General features: G+C 40.7%; 1 protein-coding gene across 7 annotated transcripts in view; it reads right to left on the reverse strand.

Moving 5' to 3' along the window:
• Nucleotides 1-24,039, reverse strand: part of OSBPL8 (oxysterol binding protein like 8) — a 71,805-nt gene that overhangs the window by 40,722 nt on the left and 7,044 nt on the right. Inside the window, exons 2-4 of one of the 7 annotated variants that reach the window (XM_088522949.1) lie at nt 11,515-11,621; nt 5,588-5,624; nt 1,858-1,995 (exon numbers count right to left, since the gene is read on the reverse strand). In XM_088522949.1, the coding sequence (XP_088379075.1) occupies nt 1,858-1,995; nt 5,588-5,624; nt 11,515-11,556 (217 nt within the window). In that variant the 5' untranslated portion in view covers nt 11,557-11,621. The other 6 variants (XM_010218164.2, XM_010218163.2, XM_088522950.1 and 3 more) reach the window with 6 other exon arrangements.

A 24,039-nucleotide genomic window follows, 5' to 3' on the forward strand; every position in this document is an offset into this window, starting at 1 on the left:
CATCATTTCAAACAGTGCAGCTACATTTGTTCTGCTCCCCATCTTCAGGCTTGCACAGCATCTTTTCCCTACATAAATTACTCCCATTTTTGTTAGCCCTGTAATTCTCCTGCATGAACAAGCCCTGCAGAGTAACCACCACAGAGTAACCACACAACTTCTGAACGGGGCTGAGTCATCGCCATGAAAGTCAAACCCACCACTTCCAAGGTGCGGCAGTGAAAGGTTGCTGAAGCCTGGCCCATTTTCTACCTTTTCCCTGCTGAAATTAACTACAAGCCAAATTTCTTGTACTGGGCAACTACAGCCTTGATTCTAGTAGCCCTGCTGGAAGACAAAGCCATAATAATGACTGATGCTAAGCAGGGCACAGACACACACAACAAGCTTCCAAACATTTATAGAAGCCCTGAAATAATCAGAGAGAAAAATAGGAGGGAAGACTTGGTATCTGCAAGGAGATAGTACATAGCACAATCAAGACTATTACTTCTTTTAGAGCCTGTTTTATTGCTTCTCATATGAGTAAAAGCCCTTAAAGCACAGTTGGATTATAACTATAAATTAGTGGGAATAGCAACACTGAAAGGAAGCATTTATTAAAATATTTGAACATACTTATACTACATCATTTATTACTGAATACAGTGTAGTATGAAGAGAGAATAGTAAAAAAATCTTCAAATGATGCAGTAAAAGTTACAAACAAGTTACCTGTGTAAATGCTACAGAAATTATTTCCACAGTAAGCACAACAAACCAGAGAAGTAGATGCTGCTGTTCTGGAGAGATAACAGCAGCTTTCAGAAAATATCCCAGAATTTTAGTAGGGCAGAAAATATTACAATAATCCTTTAAACATGCTAAAAAGATTACAAAATTCAACATACGTAACAACAGTCTTCAGCTCCATTATTATTATTATTATTTTATTCGACTTGTAGTAACTGGGAAAAGAGCAAAGCAATTTGGAGACAGCAGAGAGGCTGTTGTTATTGCTGCTGCTGTGTTCCTCACTTTAGGAACAGGAACCCCAGAAGAGTTCAGAGCTCTTCTCAGCTCAGGAACTAAAGGAGGTGCAGAAGGCTAACATGGCAGCCAGAAGTAAAATGAGAGAGAACACTTCTAAAAGTGTTAACACTTAAAGAAGCCAAAAGGCTTCATTAAGAACTGCCTACGCCATGGCCAATAAGACACTACAGGCAATCACAAGGGCAAATACCTACAAAAAATCAGGGAAAGCAACTATGCCTTGCCCTTTAAAAAGCAAAGAACAAAAAGCACAAGCCTTGGCATGTCAGGTTTACTAACAAGTTTCATTTCTGTTGCTCAAGTTCACTTTGGATCCAAATTGGTTCCTATTAACCCACTGAGAATTTGTTTTTGGTAAGCTTAAAGCAGAGAAGTGTTTAAATGCTGGCAAATGGCAGTGCTGAGACTGCTGCTTCCCTTTCCAAAGGAGAAATGCCCTTCAACAGAAGTGATCGTTAAATGAGCTTTACTTTCAGGCTTACGAGACGTGGCATAAAACTTCTCCACAAAGACACAGTTCAAAATACTGAGACACTAACGTGATCATCAATTACAGGATTACATGTGCACAATATTATTCACCATCACGTGGACTGTTTTCCCACAAGTCACACCATACTTTAACAAGGTAGTGCAGCTTGTATTACATGTTATCTATTCCTGATTAGAGCATAAGGATATGAAGAATTACATGCAATATTTTAAAATGTTTTCTTCCTTACATGTCTGTTGTGAAACGCTCTCTTTAAATCAGCATTTGCAATAGGCAATTAAAGTCAGTATTGAAGTTCTTCAAACCCTCTGTAAAAAGTAACTCTTTCTTACCATGGCTGTGAACTGTTCCTGGGCTGAGAGATGGCTGGAGCTGCTCTTTGGTTGGAGTAAAATAACCTTCTTTCCCCTGGCGCTGGCTCATCTTTCCTGGGGTTGAAAGGTGTGATTCATCACTGTTTGTTACCACTGCTGGAAAAGAAAAAAAAAAAAAAAAAGGATGCTCAATCATACTATTTGCCTCTGTATGTGTTTCTATTAATAATTTCACTGATATTTATGAAACTGGTATTAAAATGCTGCCTTGGGGAACTCTTTCTTTTAGAAAAAGAATATTTCTAACCAGGGACTTGCTTGGGAAGAGAAGGAGAAAGGAGACCACAAGATTGTTCCAAGACTTGATGCAGAACTTGGAGACAAGGATTCGTGGAGGTAGGAAAGCTACAGAATAAGCACTCAGGTGCTGCCTAACTTCTGGAATGCTGCTTTCCTCCTCCTGTGGCAGTTCTTGCTTTCACTAGGCACAAGAGCTTGCCAGGTTCTACCCTCCTGTCCCAGAAAGCAATGATGAATGCACTTCTTGTTGACATATATGGATATACAGGTCCTGTTTGTAAAGAGCACAGAGCTGGTGATTAGTAACTTGTCTAAAAGAGCATGTTATGACATTATTGCTCTTGCTGTAAGATAACCAGAGCTTTTCTCAGTCAAAAATTCCACAGAACTACTCAAAAAAAAAAAAAAGTTTATTTTTCTAGGCAAAATCTTTCAAAATACAGATACCTACAGATACCTACCTCTTCATTTTATTACTACTATTTATAGTACCCAAAGCAGATTGCTTTTTTTTTTCTAGCAGAGCCTGGAATCAACATGAGGCAGTATGAGGAACGCTATGATGATGAGATAGCCACCTGTAGCATTTTACCCCATCAGATAAATCATGTGAAGCAGTTCTGCTCCAGACAAACTAGACCTTATGCAGCATCCACTTTCAGTGAGCTTGCTGCAAACAGCTCTGGGAACGCTGCATGAGGAGGACCCCCTGCTCCCACCACACAGCCTTCTCCGCCATCCCTCAATCTTCCAAAGGCAGGATTATTAACGATCCGCTTTATTTTCTGGAGATATTCAACACCTCCCCACACACACCCCCAGACGCCACCCTGCGCCACGTGCTCTAGCTGACCCTGCTGGAGCAGGGGGCTGGACTGGATGATCTCCGGATGTCCTTTCCCAACCATTCTGCGATTCTGTAGCTGTTGCAGAAGGCTCATTTACAAGCACACCAAGTTGCTAATGTTTTTCCTACGTTTTCACTTCCAAAGTTACTAGAGGGCGGTTTCGACTTCAGAGATCAGTTCTCAACATTCCCAATTCAGGGTGCAAACAAGCTCTTCTCACTTGGGTTATACAATGCTATGAATTAAACTTGATGACTGGCAACTCACCAACACCCATAGGGTTACAGTCTTCAAGGTCATAGTTAAATTTGTGCTCCATTAGCCTAAAAAAGACTCCTTTCCTAAAAAACATAGTTCACATGTTCCCTAATATAGAGTATCTTGTGACAAGCTCTTTGCCTGCTTGGGGGTTTAAGCTGAACTTCTTAAAACTAGTGTGCTTTTAAATAGAAATGAACCTGCAAAGCAGATGAGTAATAGGGAAGTTTTAGAGTTTTCCTTTAAGAAGTGCTAAACAAATGGAAATAAATCAGATAGGAACATACATATCTGTCTGTACTGCAGCAGTCACCAGGAAGTAATAGTCCCCTTTATTCAAAATACCTCATCCTGATGCTCAGAGACCCTCGCTTTGGGATGAGGGGGAAGACAAGGAAAGACACATCACACCTCTACTGGTCACAAATTAGTGAACATGACTAATTAATTTTCACATTTTTTTCTTAAAAAAAAAAAAAAAAGACCTGATTTTTAATATGTGCTTTATATGTGTTTGGAGAAGCTCCTTGGCTGCTGATTTTATGAACTCTCTGTAAATTTATAGTATATACTCAAATCATCTATTCGATGACAATGTTTGATGGTCCCACAGCTAGGCAAATTTAGTTTGATTCAGGTGTACACAAGTACTGCTAGTGAAATCTTGCCACACAAAACAAAAGCTGTAAGCATCAGAAACATTACTCAGTTTCTGACTAACTTTCAAAGCCCTCACACTGAGGGCCGTGAGCCCTGAGTCAGTTCTCAGCTGCTTGATTTGATCAGGAGATCTTTGTGGCTTACTTATCCAAACAATGACTTTTTAGTCATCATGCCATTGTCCAACTTAAGCGACTGATCTGGTAGACATACACTGAAAACAAGAACTGCAAGGCTATTGCTTTGTGAACCTTTCAAACCTCTCAAATGGTGCTCTAAGTTAAACCTTTGGCTTAGGCTTTGGAGCACTCATCCAAACTGCAGAAGACCTCAGTTCATCCCTTCCTTTACCTGAATGAGTTTAAAGCCATGTCATCCAGCTCCTTGAAAAGGAGCAGCGGGTTATTTTGGAGAGAGAACATGAAGTATTTGCGGAGCATATTTCAATATTAACAGAACTATCAGAATTGGTAATATATACTTTGTTCAATTCACCCATTTTGACCATCAAATTACTAATTTATATTTTGTCAGTGAGATTCATGTATCAGAAGGAACACCAATTGCAGTCTTCACAGATAATTTATTATGTCATTGGAGGAAGCTATGGAAAAAAATCTGAAATGGCAAATTCCCAACTCTTTTATATCCATAATGAGAAAGTCAAAGTAACTATGTTCTAGAAAATAGCACAAGGACATCAGAATAAAGCATATGTTTATTATAATTCATTTTTGCAATAGTTTTGAATGTCTACAAATCAGCAATATCAGCTCTACTTGATAAAAAACAGGAAAACTAGAAGTTGTTAAGTATTATTTACCCATTAGTTTTTAAAAGTTGTGTTTCCAGACATCTCTCACTAGCCTATATAGGCTTTACCTGTAAAGCTAAAGCTCTCTAGGCTTTACCTTTCACCAAAAAACTTGAGAAGTAACTTCAGAACTTGAGAAAAAGGTTTCAAGAACTGTGCAGATTTTTGTACCTCCTACCTATGCAAGCAGGAAATGAATCTGGAGATGCCATTAACTGCACCACCAGCCCACAGAAGAGGCCAACAGTTGCATGGAGACATATTCACAAAACAATATTAAAAATAGCTGAAACAAGTTTGTCCTCTGTAAGGACATATATGTCATACTATAGCACAAGAACCAATAGCACTAAAGGATCTTTGATTTCATGCACATACATACAAAGAAGTTTTCCCCATTAATGCCCCCAGGAGCATCCTTATTTGGGTATTACAGCACATGCACCTGTACCATTCTCATTATGCAAATGTAATAAAATTATGTGAACCATGCAGCACTACAAACAGACTAGCTCAAAAGTGAAATTGCTTTTGAATCATTATTTCCCAGGTGTTTATTATTCATACTACGCTAACATTTGAATCTTCCAACTCAGATTGTAGTCTCATCATGCCTGGCACTCAAAAAAACAAGCAAAAAAGTTCCATCCATCCCCATCCCGACCCCCCCCCAAAAAAAAAATTTAGATGTTAATGAATTGTTTGCCAGGTAAAATACTTTTCCAAAAATTACTTTTCATTATACTTCAGTCTCTCAATGAGAACACAGAAGAAACCCTCATACTTAGCCCGGGGACCTATCTGCAGAGATACATATTAGTATTAGGAACATAAGGCAAACACAGAGTAGGAAAGGGGAGTCACTTACTTGATGGTCCATGAGAGTCTCTGATTTCACCATGATGCTGTGCACACACACAATTGAAGAACGAGGAACAGCAAACAAAAAAATCCAGGCCAGGAAGAAGCAAGTGCACAAAAGCAGCAGCAGCAGCAGCGCAGGGAAAGAAGGACAATGAAAACAGTGTTAGTTCATCACTAAAACACAACATGCACCTCAGTTCCGAAGGCAGGACCTTGGAGGCTTTGCACTTGAGAAATCCAAGTTGAGGCAACCAAACTGACAAATGTGCTTATAAAGAAGCCATTACAAGAAGCCACCCTCATACATGGTTAGTAAAGAGCAACTGCCCCCAGTGCTACCCGAGCGGGGCTCCTCGGTGGGCAGCGTGACGCCAACGGGACGTGATGCTCAGCGCACCGGCAGAAACTGTTACCTGGGACGTTCTCAGAAGGCTAAAGCTACACAGGAAGAACAGAAGATTTATTTCTGAAACTGCTCCACTTTTAAACAAGTGTTTCGGAAACGCAGAAATTCTTAAGTGATCATTCACATGCAAACACCGACGAGTGCCACGGCCAAGCATAACTGCCTTTGCACACAAATGCCAACTTAGAAGCCACAGATTTAGTTCAATTATAACCACAAGTAGCAATTAAATTGCTTAGGAAGCAAGACAAGCAGTGCAGTTTTAAAATTAAAAAGGCATTTCGCATCCTCATGTCTCCAAAGAATTGACTTGTATTAAAAATAAAAATAAGATCCCCCACTGAAACACATCAATTGTGAGCACTTAGGAACATAATTACACAGCAGTAGTCTGCAATCCCTCTTGACATTTGAGTTGAATTTTTTATGGATCACTAATGCTCAAAGCCACAATCGGGGTTCATGGATGTTCTCAGCGTCCAGAGGTAAAGCAATATCCAGGTATCTGTCTCAGCATGAGACGGGGCTTCCTACCTTGGAGGCACGTGAGTAAGGAGAAGAAAACAAGCAACTCGTCAGCATGAACATACACTCCCTCCTTAAGAAGCAAGGAAACCAAACATGCTGCATCTTCCATACCCTAAACAAAAACTGCTGCTCCATTTCTAGGTCGGAGAGAAACCCTTGCTCTGCTCTAAAGAGCCCCTCATTTTGCATGTCTGTTGCCAAACATAAATAACACTGAAACTAGAAAAATCTCAGCAAGCAGGAGCCTCTTGTGCCCTGAACTGCCAAATCACACTCCTGCTCTCAAAACATGGTTTAGCCCTCAGCTCCCAGGAGAGGTGCTGGCATTAAACCAACATTGTGATGTGCAAATACAAAATACTGTAAAAAAAAAAAATTGTATTACCATACAAAAGAGTAGAAAGATTAGGGAATTTCTTTTTTTTTCTTTATTATTTTTTTTTTCTCTCTAGGATTTTGCACTTGGTTTAAAAGGACTTAAGTAAACATGAGAAACTGCAATAACTAAGAGACATGCAAGCACTTCTGGTAAACAATCCTCTCTCCCTGTCAGACACTTGAGGTGGAAGAAGGAGATATTCCTGAAGCAATCCATAGACATATAGAGAGGTTTAGACACTAGGCTTTCAAGAATTCAGGAGTTTATGGTAAAGTCTCTTTGACTCTACAGTGCTAACATATTATAGGCAGGGAAGCCATGTATATGTGATTTGGACCTGTCTTACCTTATGCTGCATTTAAGATTCAAGAGGATCCTGCCTGAGGAGAGCAAGGAGAGGAGTAGCACAGAGAAGGTGCAACCGACCCGAGAACTGCGCACCAGGGCTCCCTGGTCAGTTTTATTTCCTGCAAGATGATGGAAAGCCAGAGCAGAGCACTGGGAAATAAAATTGTTGGCAGATAGAGAGGAACGAAGCTCCTGCTGCTCAGCCAGCCCGTGCTCACACACTGCGTACGCGGAGAGAAAGGCCCGGCAGCAGGTAGTGTCTCAGTGCCCATCTCTGGGGCTGTCCCGTGCGTGGCTACAATGCGACGCCCCGGCACAGCGCGACACCCGAGACCGCGCAGCGACTGCAGTGTAAATATTTGAGTACCACGCAGTTACCCTGTGGACGGGTCCCAGCAGCTCCCGTGGCAGGAGCCAGCGCACAAGTGGTCCGGGCTCGTCCTCACGGCCGCCAGCACACGCGGAGCCCTGGCCCAGCAGCCCTCGCCCGGCAGTGCCGTCTCCAGAGCCTGCACCCACCCACCAGCACCAGCAGAGAAGCTCTACTACCCCGTCCAAACGTGATGAGAAACATCAAGAGACTGAAATTAGATTATTTCTGCCACAGAAACCCCTTTACTTTCCAATATCTTTGCCTACTCTGCACCATCTGCAATTCGTATCACTGCGGATTATGGATTCAGAGCTTTGAGGGAACAAAAAATGACAGTTTTTCCGCCTTTAATGTTTTCTGGGAAAAGAATGCCCTCGGGGCATTACTTTTTATCATCTCCAAAATGAAGAGAAATACATACTTAGTTTATTAGAGCCACAAGCTCTGATAATAATAGACTACACTTACTTTTGCATTTACTTAATTCAACACAGACTTCCACTGTAAAAGCAGAAGTTTGGCATAAAGCAGTTCAGTGCTTCATACAAAACTTTCCTCTTTAGCCCTGATTCTGACGGGGGGTTTCTCAACACCATGTCGTTTAGCCTGCTCTTGCTGAGACACATCTAGTTCAAATGTTGCTACCCAAATCTACTACAACATGCGCTCCTTCCCATTAGGTTTTAGAAACGCAGGACTCTAAGGACTCGAAATAGCAAAATGGACCATCACTAGAGACTGAAGCCACAGTTCTGACTGCATACCAGAGCAGCTCTCTGCTTCAAAGAGTACTATTTTTAGATACTCATTTTTCAGAGGCAAAGCTTCTAACAAATGCCATTAAACCTAAAATTACATCTGCCAACTTGTTCTATAAAACAAAGCTCTTTTTTTTTCTGTTGGAGAGTAGGGTAAAAGCAGAAACATGTTTCCTTGCTAGCAAGTCCGAAGCTCACATTTCTGAGATTAATTTAGAAAGTCTAACTAAGAAGATACTTCTTAAAGATATTTATTTTGCTTTTCAGATGTACTAAATTAGGCAGTCTGAAATGCAGCAACTAGTTTTATTTCAAATCAAGTTCTTCCTGTACAAAAGTTCCAGGATAAGAATTTACTACTGATTTGATTACTGACTTGATTTGCTTATTGATAAATTCAAGTATAACGTGCATACAGAAAGCACAAGATAAGATGCTGACTTTCATCTGAGTTTGTGCTGGTTCTACTCTATCTTTCATTTTTCTATGCAGTCCAAGGGGATGATCGGGGAAAGCAAAAAGAGCTTATATGCAGTCCCTGATGTGCTACAAATCCGTAGAAATTTGCCTACACAGTAGTTTATCTTAATGGACTTCTAGCAGTAGTTCATAAGCAACTAAGAATTATGTCTACATGCACACTTCACTTTATGAACAATGTAGAAAATTCAGCCTCACCATTTGCCCACAAAAAATGCACACCTTGAATTACTTGTTCATGTTCTCAGACAGGCAACTTTCTGCCTTAAATACTGGAATAACCAACAGCTGCTTTTGGAAAACAAACCAATTGTTTCATCTTAAATCCCTGACATACACGAGCTAAGTATTTATATATTAAAAGATGAAAACTTGGTCACCCCCAAAGGAACGTAGGCATTAGCCTAGGTGTATTATTAGCCTGTGCCTTAACTTTGTCAATGTTTTCAATTATACAATTCTTTCATTCAGTCAGTTGGCACTCGATCTGTCACCGCTCTGATGACAACCTGCTCAACCAGCAAACTGCACGTTTTGAGTCAAGTATCACACTGGCATCAGAACTACGCAAAATTAAACTCATCAGAAGACAGGCAATCTTAGCATGAGGTGAAAAAAAGCACTCTATTGTGACAAGACTGTTGGGAGGAAAGGAAAAAAAAAAAAGAAAAAGAAAAAAAAAGCCAAACACTGAAGCCAGAGATAGTGCTTTGCCAGGTCTTATAAAGTTGTTCCTTCTCTGTCTAACTGAAGACATTTAGAAAAGGTTATTTAAGGTACATTATCTACCTATCAAGGAAAAAAAGACATACAGGAAAAAACAAGATATAATCAACTTCACCCTTTATATGCTCTGAAAGTAATAGCACAGTACTAACCAGAGAAGCAGCTTAGCACAACTGATTTTTGATGCCACAGTAATGGGATTGTGTGTGACATAAAATTCAAGTACCAAAAATACTTTAAAAAATGAATACATGAGATGAAGTATCAACATATAATATACCCAATCAGACTGCAAAGTAATTGCAATAGTGATACAAAGCTGCAGTCAAATGAAACAGAAGAAAACAGTAAAAGGAGAAAGGACAATTTTGATCACAAGATACTGGGCGGAACTCTGGAAGTCTGTAATGAATCACTCTTTTTGCAGCAGTGTTACCTATGCTATAGATCATTCACAGATTTTGAAGTGAAGGAAACAAGAATCTACCCAGGCTCAGGAAGAAAACAAACACACTAAATCAACTCCTGAATACAGCTATTTAGAATCTTGAGATAATCCACATCTGCTTTGAAGAATGTCGTTTCCATTTTGAGGAAATGCAGATGTTGTGATGGTAAATCACAACATCTTCACAACCATTCAAGAATATAAATCACAGTGTACAGAATTACTGCAGAAGAAACACAATTAAGAAAGGAAAAACAAAACAAAACAATGAAAAGCACAAATTGCTGTATTAAAGGTTCAGGCACTGACATCCAGCAGTCACTCTTTAAATTGAAATCTTCAACTCTAAAGTGTAAGCAGCAAATCCAGTGTCTTTGATTAAAAAGAAAAATGTGGGTTAAATCCATCCTAGTCTCCATTGGAACACAAGCACAATTCTTCAAAAATTATTCAGAACTCCACAAGATGTCAGGATTGGCATGCACTTGGGATTTTCAAAATAATTGGGCCCAAATTAGACATGCTTATTTTTTTAATATACTAGTTTCATCAGACAAGTAAATTAGATATTCCAGATAAACACTCAAAAATATCTTCACAGCTGTAGTGCACAGCTCTACGTTACATCTGCAATTAAGATACACAATTTCCCAACTAAATGATATAATGATAAGGACTCAAGACTAGCCAGTTATACTAGATTCTTAGCATGCTGCAATGCTGCTTGCTTCCAAATTTATCACAAGTACCCAATTACTGTTTTGATGTTAACAAATGTACAGCTTCATGTAGTAGTTGAACCATCATAAATCATTTGTCACTAATGAAGCACTAAACCTGGCCTTCCATTCAATTACAGGAAATACGTATGTATTTTTTTTTGCGTTTTTTGAGTCGGTGTTGTATAAGAAAGCAGCTTTGGAAAGAAAAAAAAAAACATTTCCCACTTCAGTTTTGAGAGCACTTCCATGTAAAATAGCTTACATGAAAAATTAAGTTCTTAAATAACTTCAATATTAACATTTTGCTGAAGTGTCACAATATTCATTGGCCCTTTTTTTTAAGTACAATTCAGGTGGGGGAAGAGGGATAAGAAGAGGTGGTATTTTCACTACTTCAGAGAGTTTTTAACCTGCACCAATTATGTTATAATTAAAGGAGTCCTGAAAGAAAGTAATTATCACCCCTCCTGCCTTTTCTTATCTATCCATTATAAAGCAATAAAGTGCTGCTCAGTAAAACTGGCGGGAACACTTTCTTCATTTGGGACTTAGAGACACTAAGCAGAAAATCCAAGATGCAAATGTTTCCAGGCACCCAGCCTCCTTGCCATAAGGATTCAACAAGTTTTGCTACTGAATGCATTTTACTAGGAAAAAAACTCCATCCAAAGAAACCCAGGGCTCATTTTCGGTGTTTAACCTTTCCTCACACAAATGTCTTTACTTTTACTTGAGTATGTAGAGCTGTATTTAAATTACTCACTGAATTCCTATCAGGTTCCCCATCAACCAAAATGGTCTCCATGCTGGAAGAGCTCGTCTCCACCTCGTCTTCAACTAGAGTTCTTCCATCCTGCTACCCAATGTATCCTGGGAGGGAAAAAAGAGAAGGAAAAATAAAATAAGAAAAGAGAGACAGGAAAATTGCTTTCAGTGGCTGGCATGAAGAGGCCTTTGGAGATCTTAGGAGGGTAAACAGTTGTCTCTCCTACGTTATCTGTATTGCAGTTCCTTGCAAAACACATGCATGAGAACGTGCATTAGGGAGGGAAAGGGCAGATTCAAATAAAACCACCAAAGCAGGAGTTATTCCACAAGGAAGCTTCTACTTTTAACCAGATTTGCCTCAAATGAGGAATGGTTTCGCTGCAAAAACAGAACTAAAACATGAAAAGGCCACAATCTTCACTGGGATGCAGACCTGTCAGCCCCATGCATGCTGTATCTCTGCATAAAGCTCTTCTAGCAGCACTCCAAATCTGCTCATGTAGAACCTCCCAATATCATTTCAGAAACAGTGTGGGGAGGCACAATCGCAGCCAGATCTCGGCGGGTGAGTCTCGGGGTTAAACAGCACCACCTGCGGGACACTCGGGCGCTCAAGCTGCCGCCACAGCAGCGGGAAAACACCTCCTCCTCCTCCTCCACGCCATGCTTAAAGCTACTGGAGAGACAAGGCTTTGCTCTGGAATCGAATCAAACGCTGGGGAGGGCCGGGGGGGAGCTGGTTTATATCGTTAATAATCATGTTTTCTATTCTCACATATCATCAAACACACTAGAATTAAAATTCCCATGGGACGAGTGTACAGAATGATAGCAAGTTACCACAGCACACACCACTAAAATACAAGAAGAAGAAACACTAACGGGAAGCAGGAAGAACAAAAGACACTTCATGCAGCAATGCTTGAGGAATTGCAGTTCTTACTGCTCCCTAGATCAATTCAAAGCAGAAGAGAGAGTCTTACTCCAGGGCCAAAGCACCGAAGTAGATAGCACATAGCTGGGAAACAGCTTCCATTTAGATTACAAACAGTACATGTTCTGAGGAAGATTGAAGTTATTAATACAAATTACCACTATGAAAGGCAACATTACCACAGAAAAAAGAAAATTTTTACAGGTTTTCTTCCACATGGCACACAGACAATTCACTTGTTTAAGGCAGAATTTCATTAAATGTTTGTTTTCTTAAATGTCTCTTGGAGGTTTTTTATCCTCTTCCCCGCTGTTTCATGTTTCACTCTTCAGCAGCGCCAGGCTGGCTGCGTGCATGTGTGATTTACAGAAACATTAAGCACTGTTAAATGGCATAAAAAAACGAGCAGCGCCACAAGCAGATGTGAGCAGTGATATTTAAAGCAGCTAGTGGGCCTTTCTAGCACGAGAACCTGCTGCCATCCCCGGTTATCCAAACAAACAGATCTTTCCTGGCACAGGAACAGTCACCCTACAAAAACACCAAGCTGTAAACACACTTCTATTTCTAGCAGCCACTTTAACCCCAGCTTTATTGTGAAGGGGCCTGGGTACTTGAGATCTCAGCTTGTTTACATAACAGGGCAGCTCCTCCTTCCTCATCTCAGCCTCAGGAGCAGCTGGATCTGACAGATCCCTCCTGGGCCTCCTCAGCAGGATGCGCTTTCCTGCTTCCCAGGAAGCTAAATCCAACTGTTTTCAAGGAAAAAGAGGGAGAGGGGAATTCTACCTACCTGAAGCACTCACACAGGGTAAATTAGGTGCTGAAAGGACAAGGTCTGCATCCCCCCACATCATTTAGTGCCAAGCAGAGAGAGGTTTGGCTCATTTGTCTTGGCAAAGCAAAGATGGAAAGGGAACAGAAGTGTTTCTTAAACAGGCTGAAGTCAACACCGAGGAGGGAAAGGGGATCTCCTAGAAGAACACTGCCAAAAAGCAGCATGCACACAAGCAATTAACTTAATTGTAATGCAAATAAACATTATTTATTTTAAACATTATTTATTTATTTATGCAGCTAGGAACTGCTCTTGCCGTGTCAAGTCACCTGTATGAGCAAGACAGAGCCCTCAGTCTCCTGGGCTGTAAAGGCGACTCATACAGTTAGAGGCACAAAATGGATTTGGAGCAACTCCCTATTCACTTATGAATTCTGTTGATTAGATTACTTGAATGTGTATTATAAAGACATGTTCATTCAATTCAATAAAACGGTATTAGGAACAAGAAGTTCTTTCGCCACCCCCCACCCCCCATCAGTGAAAAGACCCCTCAAATACATTTTTAAAAGGTGTTCCAGATCCATTAATGATTTAACTCTGACTGCACAGCAGCACTGCTCTCCTGAGGGGATGTTTCTAATATTAATCAGCAAATCAGTTCAGAGAAGGACTCTTCCTTCTACACTCCTTCTTCCATAAAGGTTATTTTTAGTTCAACCACTTTTCTAAATTTAGGAAAATTTATCCAAGTCCTTGTTTAATCACATGGCTGAGACGCCTGCTACATGTGGCCCCCTCGCCCCATCCCCACTCCTTGCAAGAGTTCCCAAACTTCAGGCAAGGTGCCAGCTGCAAAGGGGAGGTGGTAGAGATGACACATGTATGTGGCAGGTGCAGGTGTGTTTCTTTTTTAACCCATGGATTTGGGTTTCTCGAATCCTGCGTACCCAATCAGGCAGGTAGGTCTGAGATCTGCTCTGAAGTCACTTGGTCATTAGATACCCCACTTGCATAGTGCTCCTGTGATAGGATCATGAGAATTTCTGCACTCAAAGCTCCTGTTTTGGAGGTGGGAGTGCGGCCTCATGCGCACCCTGCTAACGCGCTGCTCCAAGTGCACGGAGGAGCCGGAGCTGCGTGCAGCCACCAATGGGCCCCGTCCTCCAGGACACTCAAGTCAGAGCAATCTTGATGGCAACTCCTCCTTTCCTGAAGGTCCAGAAGAAGCTAATGCATTTAAATTGCCCAGTATGAGTATCAGTTAATGGTGCACTCTACATTAAGATGGCATAGGGATAAGACACTTGACTTGAAAGATCAAGGTGGCAAGAGGAGCGGACAAGGCACGGTGAGAGGAACAAGAGGTGTCTGTTAACAATGGCTTCAGGAAGGGTAAAAATTCACAGAGGTCCTTGCTTGAAAGCAAAGGATCACAACACCAGAAAAACACTACCCCCAGGAAGCAGCTCTCAGGTGCGGGCATCAAAGCAAGAAGTGGGAGCTGGTGGAAGTGGAGCATGGCCAATCCATCACATCACCAGTTTTCCCCATCTCCCAAAATAAGCACCTTATGCACGCTGACAAGAACGTGGAAGTGCCAGGAAGAGGTTTTATTCTGCAGCCTTCAAAATAAATTTGAGAGCTGAGGGAATTCTAGCTCAATGTGTTTTACTAGGGAGTCACGCGAAGGAGGAAGGCCTGACATAACAGTGACATGTAGGAAAGGCCATACATGAGTAACTGCAGGGTATGTTAACTCTGAATCGCAGCTCAAGAATCTGCTCCTAGGTAGGACCATACTAGGTTTAGCAGCTCCCTCGGCTATGTGCCCCAACTATCCTGTGCTCATTTCACACAATAAGCCCCCAAATACACACTTGTAAACACTTCTGCTTTGGGTTTCATCACTTGCCTCCTCATTTCCTGAATAAACAGCTCATGGGCAAAGAAAGCTTTGCTTCCTCTCTCTGCATTGCAGCTCTCAGAAGGAACAAAACAGGAAGGGTGAAGTGCTTATGAAAGAGTCAAAAAAAATCTCTATTCTAGAAAAAACCTGCAAACTAGCAGCACAACAACTAGAGCATCTCTCAGCTGATCCTTTCAGAGTGGCAGATGGCAACAAATGCCAAGAAAAGCACGATAGACTTCGGAGCAGTCACTGCAATTTTATTAAGTTAACTTAAATGGTTGTCCTGCAGGCAAACTTGTCCAGGTAAAAATGAAGGAGTTCATAACAGGCAGCAAGAGCTACTTCGGGGTATGACAAACAACATCATCTCACTGCTGAAGCCCCAGCCGTTCCCAAGCCCTCTCATTAATACACACTGTAGAGCTCCCCAACCAGCCTCCATGACACGTATTTTGCAAGACTGCTTCCAAGATCCAAGGCTGGCTGCCTTCATGGTAAAGATGGTCATTTCTTCACGTAAGGGGTCTCATTACCTGGGACCAGGAACCATAGGCTGCTTTGCCTCCACGAGCCACTTGCAGCTTAACTTTCGCACAGGGGAATCCCAGAGGCAGGGGATCACTGAGAGTCTTAGCTTTTTTTTATTTTTTTATTTTATTTTAGCTTGAACTAAAACACACCTATGATGATTCCTACCATTCAAAAAAAAAAAAAAAAAGTTCTGCTCTGTTGTGACAGCATGGGGAGAGAATACTTAATCAAGCCTCACACAGTCAAATACTGTATTTTATTTTAACATTTTGAGATGCTGGGGCAGGGGTTGCTCTCTTCTCATATTTTGCAATTTTATTTCCACCTTGCCTTGATGATACTTTAAATATAGCGTTCTAAAGCTTGTTGGCTTTGGTCAGTTTTAGTAACACATGACCTTTTTTTTAAAAAAAAAAAAAAAAATCTCAGCAGTTGGTGGCAGCTCGGGGTCACCAGGCTCTTCACTGACGTTGAGGGCAGATGCATACATAGAAAAGATTTCAGACCACATCTACAACTAGCATTTGAAGAATATGGCTTTTCAAAAATACCAAGGCAGACACAGATGTTTACTAGAATATTTTAACAAGCCTGGACACACTTCAAAGTTAGCAATTTGAGCAGTGTTTTGTAACTTTAATTTTTATAATCCATCCTGCAGAACAGAGCAGAAAGTCACAAACATTGAACAGAATCATTACATAGGGGACTTGCACATGATCCCAATGCCAATTCCTCCCTCAAATCATTTCTTTCACAGTAACTTGAAAATTTAATCCTTCTGCAAAATCTTTCCTTTCTTCTCTAGTGATGCCAGGACTTTTCTTTCACAACTGTAAAGGTATTGCTCGTAGTTAGGCACATCCAGCTAGCCAAGCGACGTTCCTGCAGGCAGAGGTCTGCATTGGCAGCAAAGCTGCTCCTGTCAGTACCTAGGAATCGGAGCGGTTGCTCTCTGCTGCGAGGCCGGCTGCTACCGCCCGTGGCTTCTTGGCACGTTGCGCTCCGCTGCTCCGAGCGCTGCTGCGCCAGGCAGCGCCGAGGGAGATGCCCAGCACCGGGCAGGCTCCTTGCTGCCCCGCTCAGCCATGGCCGAGGCTGCTGCGCTGAATCCCCCAAACCTGCTGCTGGCACGGGTGGCCATGCTGTTCTCAGCGTGTTTAAAGACACTTCTCAGGGCACAAATCACAGAAACGGAGCTGGGCCAAGGAGCTGCTTTGCAAGTGCCTTCCTGCTTGCAGATCTGAGACATGGCAATGGTTAAAAAAACAACTGCAACCACCCAAAAAAAGACAAAACCCACCACCAAAACACACCCAACCTACCACAGTTTCTGCCAGAGTAGGGCAGCTGCAGGAAATGAAAGGAGTCAAGGCAAGGGAAAAGGAAAAGCCAGGCTTTTGTCTGAGGAATTTCTGCAGTGAAAAAGGAAGATAAGTCAGCAGAGATGTTTCCATAGACAAGATGGATAGCTGGAAGAACAGCTCCTTCCATTTCTGATGCCAAAGTGGAATCAGTTGCAGTTCTGAGATACAGAGACGGATCTGAATTTCCGCTGCACGGAACTTTCCAAAACAAAACCCAGTCTTGCTTTTCTCGAAAGGGACATTTTCCTCTTTTCCCCTTGACAGGCTTTACTGTCGAGAATAAAGATTCAAAGCATTAAAAGGTGAAAAGCGACACTTGCTATTTCAAATCCATGAAAAATATTTTAATCACATTAGTATCAGAACTAATTGAACACACTGAAAAGAACTTCAATATATAGACACTTCAAAAATCTACTTCATTATTTTAAATAAAGCAGAAAAAATATCTTCAGCAATTAAACTGTCTAAATACCTAGAACAGAATACAATTACTGACACAGAGATATTTGTATTTTGACCTTCACTTGAGATTTCCCTCAATTTAATAAGGAATAAAGTTTCCAAGACAGCTATTCTGACACTACAGTGTAGGATTGTTGCAGTCATTCCTATCACAAACCAGTGAACTGTCAACTGTCAGATAAACTCCATCAAGTGACTAGATGAGTACTTCTTTGTAACAGATTAGGAGACAAAAGAAGTTAGCTTAAACCACTACGAAGGAAAGTGCTTTGACTTCACCTGAGCACATAGGCATCATCTGTGGACTAGTCATTGCCCTATCAAGGCTATTCCAATTGGCTTCCAGAATCATTTTTTTTCCTGCCTTAAGCAAACGAGATTCTAGCTTGCAACAACTTCAGGGTATGGACTTGCATCAGACATTCTTGCACATTTTGCTTACGGAGGGTTTATAAGCAAGTTACAGTTGTAATGAGTACCCATTATGGCAGACATTGCAGCACGTGTTGCTTACATTGCAATGTCGTTCATGCTTTAGGAGAAGTCTGCATTCCTGCGAAGGACAAGATTTTTTTTCCAAGCCTCAGTACAAGAGTTTACAGTTTTCTGCTTAAGCAAAATTATCCTCTTTTCTCACCTGATCTTTCTCCCATCTGTCTGGGAGCTAGAAAAAATGGGAATGGGAAAAATGGGAACATTTCTTGATGGATCCCTGCACTCCTAAGGACTAAATAAATAAATGACAGTGTGAAGCGAAGTAAACCTTAATAACTCTTTTCATGCTTTTATTTCTGTCTGTACAAAAGAAACCTTTAGTCTCATGAAGGGCATAAGGGAGCGGAATTGGTTCTGGGTACTGAAAAATAAAATCCCAAAAACATTGCTTAGCCATTTGCTAGGACCTACCCAAGAAGAACATATTTCTTCTGAGGAACTGTGAAGACACTGCCTTAACCTGTATTTATTTAGAACTGGCACTGGACTACAGACTTCCAAAACTCTAACCATGCTAGAGCATTTTGGGGGCTAATTGTTGAGGAAATATATCAGCCTAAAGAACTTACTCATCTTTTCTCACTCAGAGCTTCCAAAAATCTACCAGTACAGAGCCTCTCTTCTACTGCCAAACACCTTAATTTCATCAAAGAACTAAGAGGACTTCTCTGGTTCCTGCTAGTAAGAATCACAAGGACACTTACTGGGGTTCAGTTAGAGAGCGACTAATTTCTGCTCCAAAGTGAGAAATACAAAATAGAAAAATCAACGCAAGCTCTAAACATCCTTTCACAGTAAACTAAACACACTCAGACAGATTTCAGCTGACCTATGCTTAGTTACAATACAGTTATATCATGAATGGGAGGTTTCTATGAAATATACATTCTGTAGGACTAAGCAGGCACATTTCAAGCTGCAATCTAATGTTTATTCTCAAGCACAATTTAGTTTTCTATTATCTTGGCAGCAGTTTCTTTCCTTGGCATTAATATAGAGCTGATGACATAAGAGATGTCATCAAGACATGTCAGCTAGTGCTAGAAGGTAGATTCCATGATTTCAGGATATGGGATAGCTGTATTAGAGTTAAAGAACAGAAGATGAGAAAATTATATGGTAATAGGAAAACCCACAGAAATTCTAATTTAAAGGAGCACCAGGTTCAAACCAGCAGTGATAGTATCTGGATTACACATCATGGATTATTAAAAAGATTTAGAAAGTCTAATTTAGCTTTCCATTGTTTATGCCAAGTTTAGTTTTTCACTTCATCTTTGCCTAATTAAAATGAGCTAGTGAACTTAACTTTTGACTTTTATGTATCAATGCCAGCCTCTATGTTTGCTATTCAAGGCTTTCTATAGCATTTTTTTAAACTTGCCTTTTTCAAGCTGCCGAGTTAGTGCTGATCAGCTTGATTTGGAAGCACTGCAGGAATCCACAGGGCTTGTACCTGAGCATCTAGACCATGCAGCCAGGTGCCCCGCTGCTGTCAAACCCTACGGTAATCCAGAGCTGTCCAGTGACAGCACACTTACTTTTTGGACAGCCCATCTTAAAGCAAATAAACACTCTTCTTTGGGTGGAAGGTTCTTTGGGCAATGAGGTGCCAGGGTAAGGGCAGGATCACCTACAAAAGGAACATCTTTCACCTCACAAACTTAATACATTATAAATTTAAGAAATGTATTTATTTTTAAGAGAAAAACTACACTGCTCTCCCCAAACCAGAATGCTCATTCCTACTAACTGCTAGACTGCTGCTAACATAGACCAAATTAATCTTCAGTTTTTGCTACCTTTTTATAGCTTATACTCATATTTAAAATTCTATACAATACCCAGATAATAGTGGCTCACAACAATTCAATACCTTCTCTGCAATAGCAGTTAACTATACCAATATCATATTGCACACCTTATTCGCTTAGGAGCAACTCACACATAAATGTCAGTCTAATATTGTGAAAAAAAAAATGTAATATTGATTTCAGTTAAAACAAGAAGCGTGCAAAACCCCTCATTCTCAGAGCACTTGGCATGCTGAAATGCTCAACTTCGACTGGGAAAAAGGGTTTTGTTCCTTCAGCTTGCAGTCCTTGGCATAATTCAGATGAGCTGACTTCTCCTAACGATCGCAACTGAGGAAAAGATATGACAAACCAGTAAGTGTGGTAGTGCAAGCCATACTTTCCGATGCTGGCTTTTAGAAAGCCTGGGACATTCTTACATTTAGTTTTTGTTTTAAAAAGAAAGCAGTCAACAACATACTCTAATCTCTAATAATAGCTATACAGAGTCTCTGTAACACATCTGGAATAGGAAATTAGTGCCTGGTAACCCCAAGAGAACTATTAATTTCCTAAAGTCCAAATCTTTAATGAATAGCCGCTTGGATCTTTCAAGGCCCTTTATAAGTGATAAATTGCAAAATAATTGAGAAAAATCAGCCATCCCAACAATCCAATCAACAAAATCATACAAATACTCTTGTTAGATCATAAAATTATCAGCCACTTGGGTCCCTCCTCAAAACGAGGGGAGAAGTATGCCAACACTTCACACATGAGAACAACTGTTTCCCAGCGTTGATTAGTATAATTAACCTACATAACCCCGTCTTTGGCCTTGCACGCTAAAGATGAATTCCACTTGAAAACCAATTAAAATGCAAAGCAGTCTACGCACTCTGGGACTAAGGAACTGCAAATGCATTTTTTCTTTTAAGCAAATCAAAAGTACAATTATTTCATCAGACACTGCAAGGGATTTGTTGGTTGTCTCTCTAAAAATCATAATTCACCACCAGATAAATAACTCATTTCAGCAAGAACTGAAGAATGGAAAAATTGGATTCTCAATGAAGACACTAAAACATTTAAGGCTTATGAAGGAGAATTTCTCTGATGCTAACAAAATTGAAGTCTTTCTTCCCAAGTTCTGCTTTCTCCCACGTGATGCCCATGCACTGCTTGGAGAACGCCCAAGGCAGGAACCCAAACCAAGCCACACAGGTAGGGATGAGTATAGTACATTAGGACACCTTAAACTTGTGCTCCAATCCTGGTTGCTTCAGTAGAAATAGCATAGGGATAACAACACTCCAGAGCACAACATGTATTTGATGCAGTACAGTTATGCTGGTTTATAAAGGCTTATTGTTTGTGTCTGAGGAAGAACCTGCAGGAACTCTTGCCATCAATAAACTATTAAAAAGGATAGGTATTTAAGACTTTTGTTGCTCAAACTGCCCTTGCTGGGGTTGTCATTACTAAAGTAGAAGAAAAACTGCTGGACAGGCAAGTAGAGCTGGATTCTTCAGTTTTGTCATTGATTGCTTCTAACATACATGCGAAGAGCACGGAAAATGCTGGGCTACAATAGATAATTGCAAGGTTTCAGAAAAAAACTCAGACTCTGATAACAGCGTACAAATTGAAAGTTTTATTAAAAATAAAGGCAGATTTAAGAGTGGGACAGCCTTACCTTTAAGAGCTTTAAGCTCAACTGGCCTTGAAATAATAAGAGACACCACAAAACCACAAGCAACTGTGTTTTCAAGAATGTTTCTAAGAGTGGCAAAATTCCAGTTTAGACAGATGAAATGTCTAAATTAATCAAAAGCGGTTTGGAGCTTTTAAAACACCGTTGAACGTTAGGTTTCGTCTTGCTTAGACAAAACAATTTTTAGCAGTTTTACAAGGGATATCGTGTTGGCTTGTTAAAAACATGACAGCAGGTTGGCTTGTTGCAAAGCCCTGCATGCAGGTGGCCCCCAAGCAGGTGGTCAGGTTTTCCTGATGTCTTGGGTTTGTTGCTGCTATGATGGTCACTATGTTATTCTGTCAGAGCCCTGAGTAATGGCAGGTATGGAGGAGAAGAGACTAACAACCAGTCAGTAAAAGAGCATTTTGCAGTACACAAACAACAGCTGCTTTGCATGTCAGATACAAATACTGTGACAGCTGAGGACCAAGGGCACCCTTCAGCTTTGCTTAAAAACAAATCGCTGGCCACTGCGCATTTTCCTTCCTTCCCCGCCTGAGCTTAAAATTCATATTATATCACCTGATTTCGAGTCAACTACAAAATATTGCTTACCTAACATTATATTTTTCCATGCTATTCTATATAGGACACTATCACATTTTAACAACAGAATAAAAATTCTGATGTTTTTGTAGTTTTTTGTTACCATCAATTCCCTCACATTAGTCATCAACATCACCATTAATGCCTCTGACAATAAACCACAAATTCATGATGTTTTCACTTTAAGCACTAGGTAAAAACATAACGTACTTTTTTTTTTTTTTTTTTTGGGGGGGGGGGGGCAGAAGGAACTGCAGAGTAAGTCACTTCTTGTGCAATGAAGCCAAGCTGCTTATCATCATATTAACGTTACTGATCATTTTAACACCTGAATTTTGCTTCCAGTGACCTGTATTTTATATTGCAGTATAACCTTGTCTTTTCCTAGCAGGGTTGATGGGGGTATTGATTTCCCCCCCTCCCAACACATGCTGGTCTAACAAGGATTTCTTCAAGTATTTTGACAATCTTGAATCGACTTCTCTTTGAAAGTGAACCCTTTATGAGGTAGCAAAAGGCCTGCTTAGAATGATCTCATGCAGCTTCAATGCCAAATTAAGACATTAAGAACCATTTCAAATTTTTAACTCTCTTTAGGAGTTATTCTGATTGTTATTTTATCCTTGACAACATTTCAGTTGTTCTGTACATGTTCAATTTGTACAAAATGCTATGCCATCTACATTAACCTGAGGTTAGACAGTGTTATATAGAGATATACACACACACCTGCAACATTTGTTACAAGAATTCTCAGTATTTGCAGAACCTACCTCAGCAGGGTAGGTCAGTTAGAAAAGCAGAATCGAAGTCCTTTCTCAGCCAGCTAAGGACATGGACCATAATGTCTAACAAATCACAGAAAAGTAAATTACTGCAGCTGAGATATCTTTCAAAATGGTTACCCAAACTAAACTGTTCCTGTGCATGTGAATAGATCATATTTGGACATTTTGCTCCAGCTGACCTTGATCAGAACAACTTTTTGCCTAGAAAGCACAGTTAAGATGTGGCAGAGCACATCTGGATCCCCTAAGCTTCCAAACACCACAGAACCAGGGTAAACATTCACCAGATAATACTGGCATGCACAGGAAACACGTGCGTTCAGACTAACCTCTAACTTTTTTCTTCAAGATGTGTCTAGGCTGAGCTAGAAGCTTCTCTCCGTTCTGTTCCCCCAGGAGCAGTCGCTCCCATCAGAAGGGTGTCACACATCATGGTATGAGGGGGCATATGGTATGTGGGCATGAGCTCCACAACAGTTCTTAGCACGCAGCTCACCCTGAGAAGCATGGGATAGGCATCCAGGTGGGTTCCTTGACCTGCACTTCCCTTGCTCGCTAACATTTCAAACAGGCATTCTTGGAGAAAAGCAAAATACACTCATACAGCTCTAGCAACACACCTCGTAGAGGCAGAACTACATAGCCTTAGAAACTGTTGTAATTAAGAGCAACAGTACGAAAATCCTAGCCACTGACAAGACAAACGGACCAATCACTAGTAAGTCAACAGTTTTCCAAGCCACCTCTTCAGCAATTCCCATGTTTGCACTCTGGGAGCTGAAAACAGTCTCCGAGTTACTGGCTTCACTATATAGCTCAAGTGAGGTATGTAAATATTAAAGAAATTCTCAGGGGACTCAGTATACAAAAGTTTATCGTAATGCTCACAAGCCAAAATTCATAAGTTACCACCATCTCCATTTCCAATGGAAAAGAACAGACTAATTCTCTTAAGATCAAAATTACTGTCATCTCTGCTAAGCAAAATGTTTGCAGGGAGCCACAAGAGGCAGGAGATGTCAAGAATGATGATGAAGGAGGAGCAAAAGCCAAGTCACAACAGCAACTTCCTGAAGCCAGAAAGCATAACAGTATCAAAATCCAAGGCTGCAATGGAGAACAGATCTATGTGACTGCATTTTACCAGAGTATCAA

Source organism: Tinamus guttatus, unplaced genomic scaffold (assembly GCF_059628265.1).
Source record: "Tinamus guttatus ecotype Peru unplaced genomic scaffold, ASM5962826v1 Tinamus_guttatus_pri_ptg000171l, whole genome shotgun sequence".
Taxonomy (NCBI): domain Eukaryota; kingdom Metazoa; phylum Chordata; class Aves; order Tinamiformes; family Tinamidae; genus Tinamus; species Tinamus guttatus.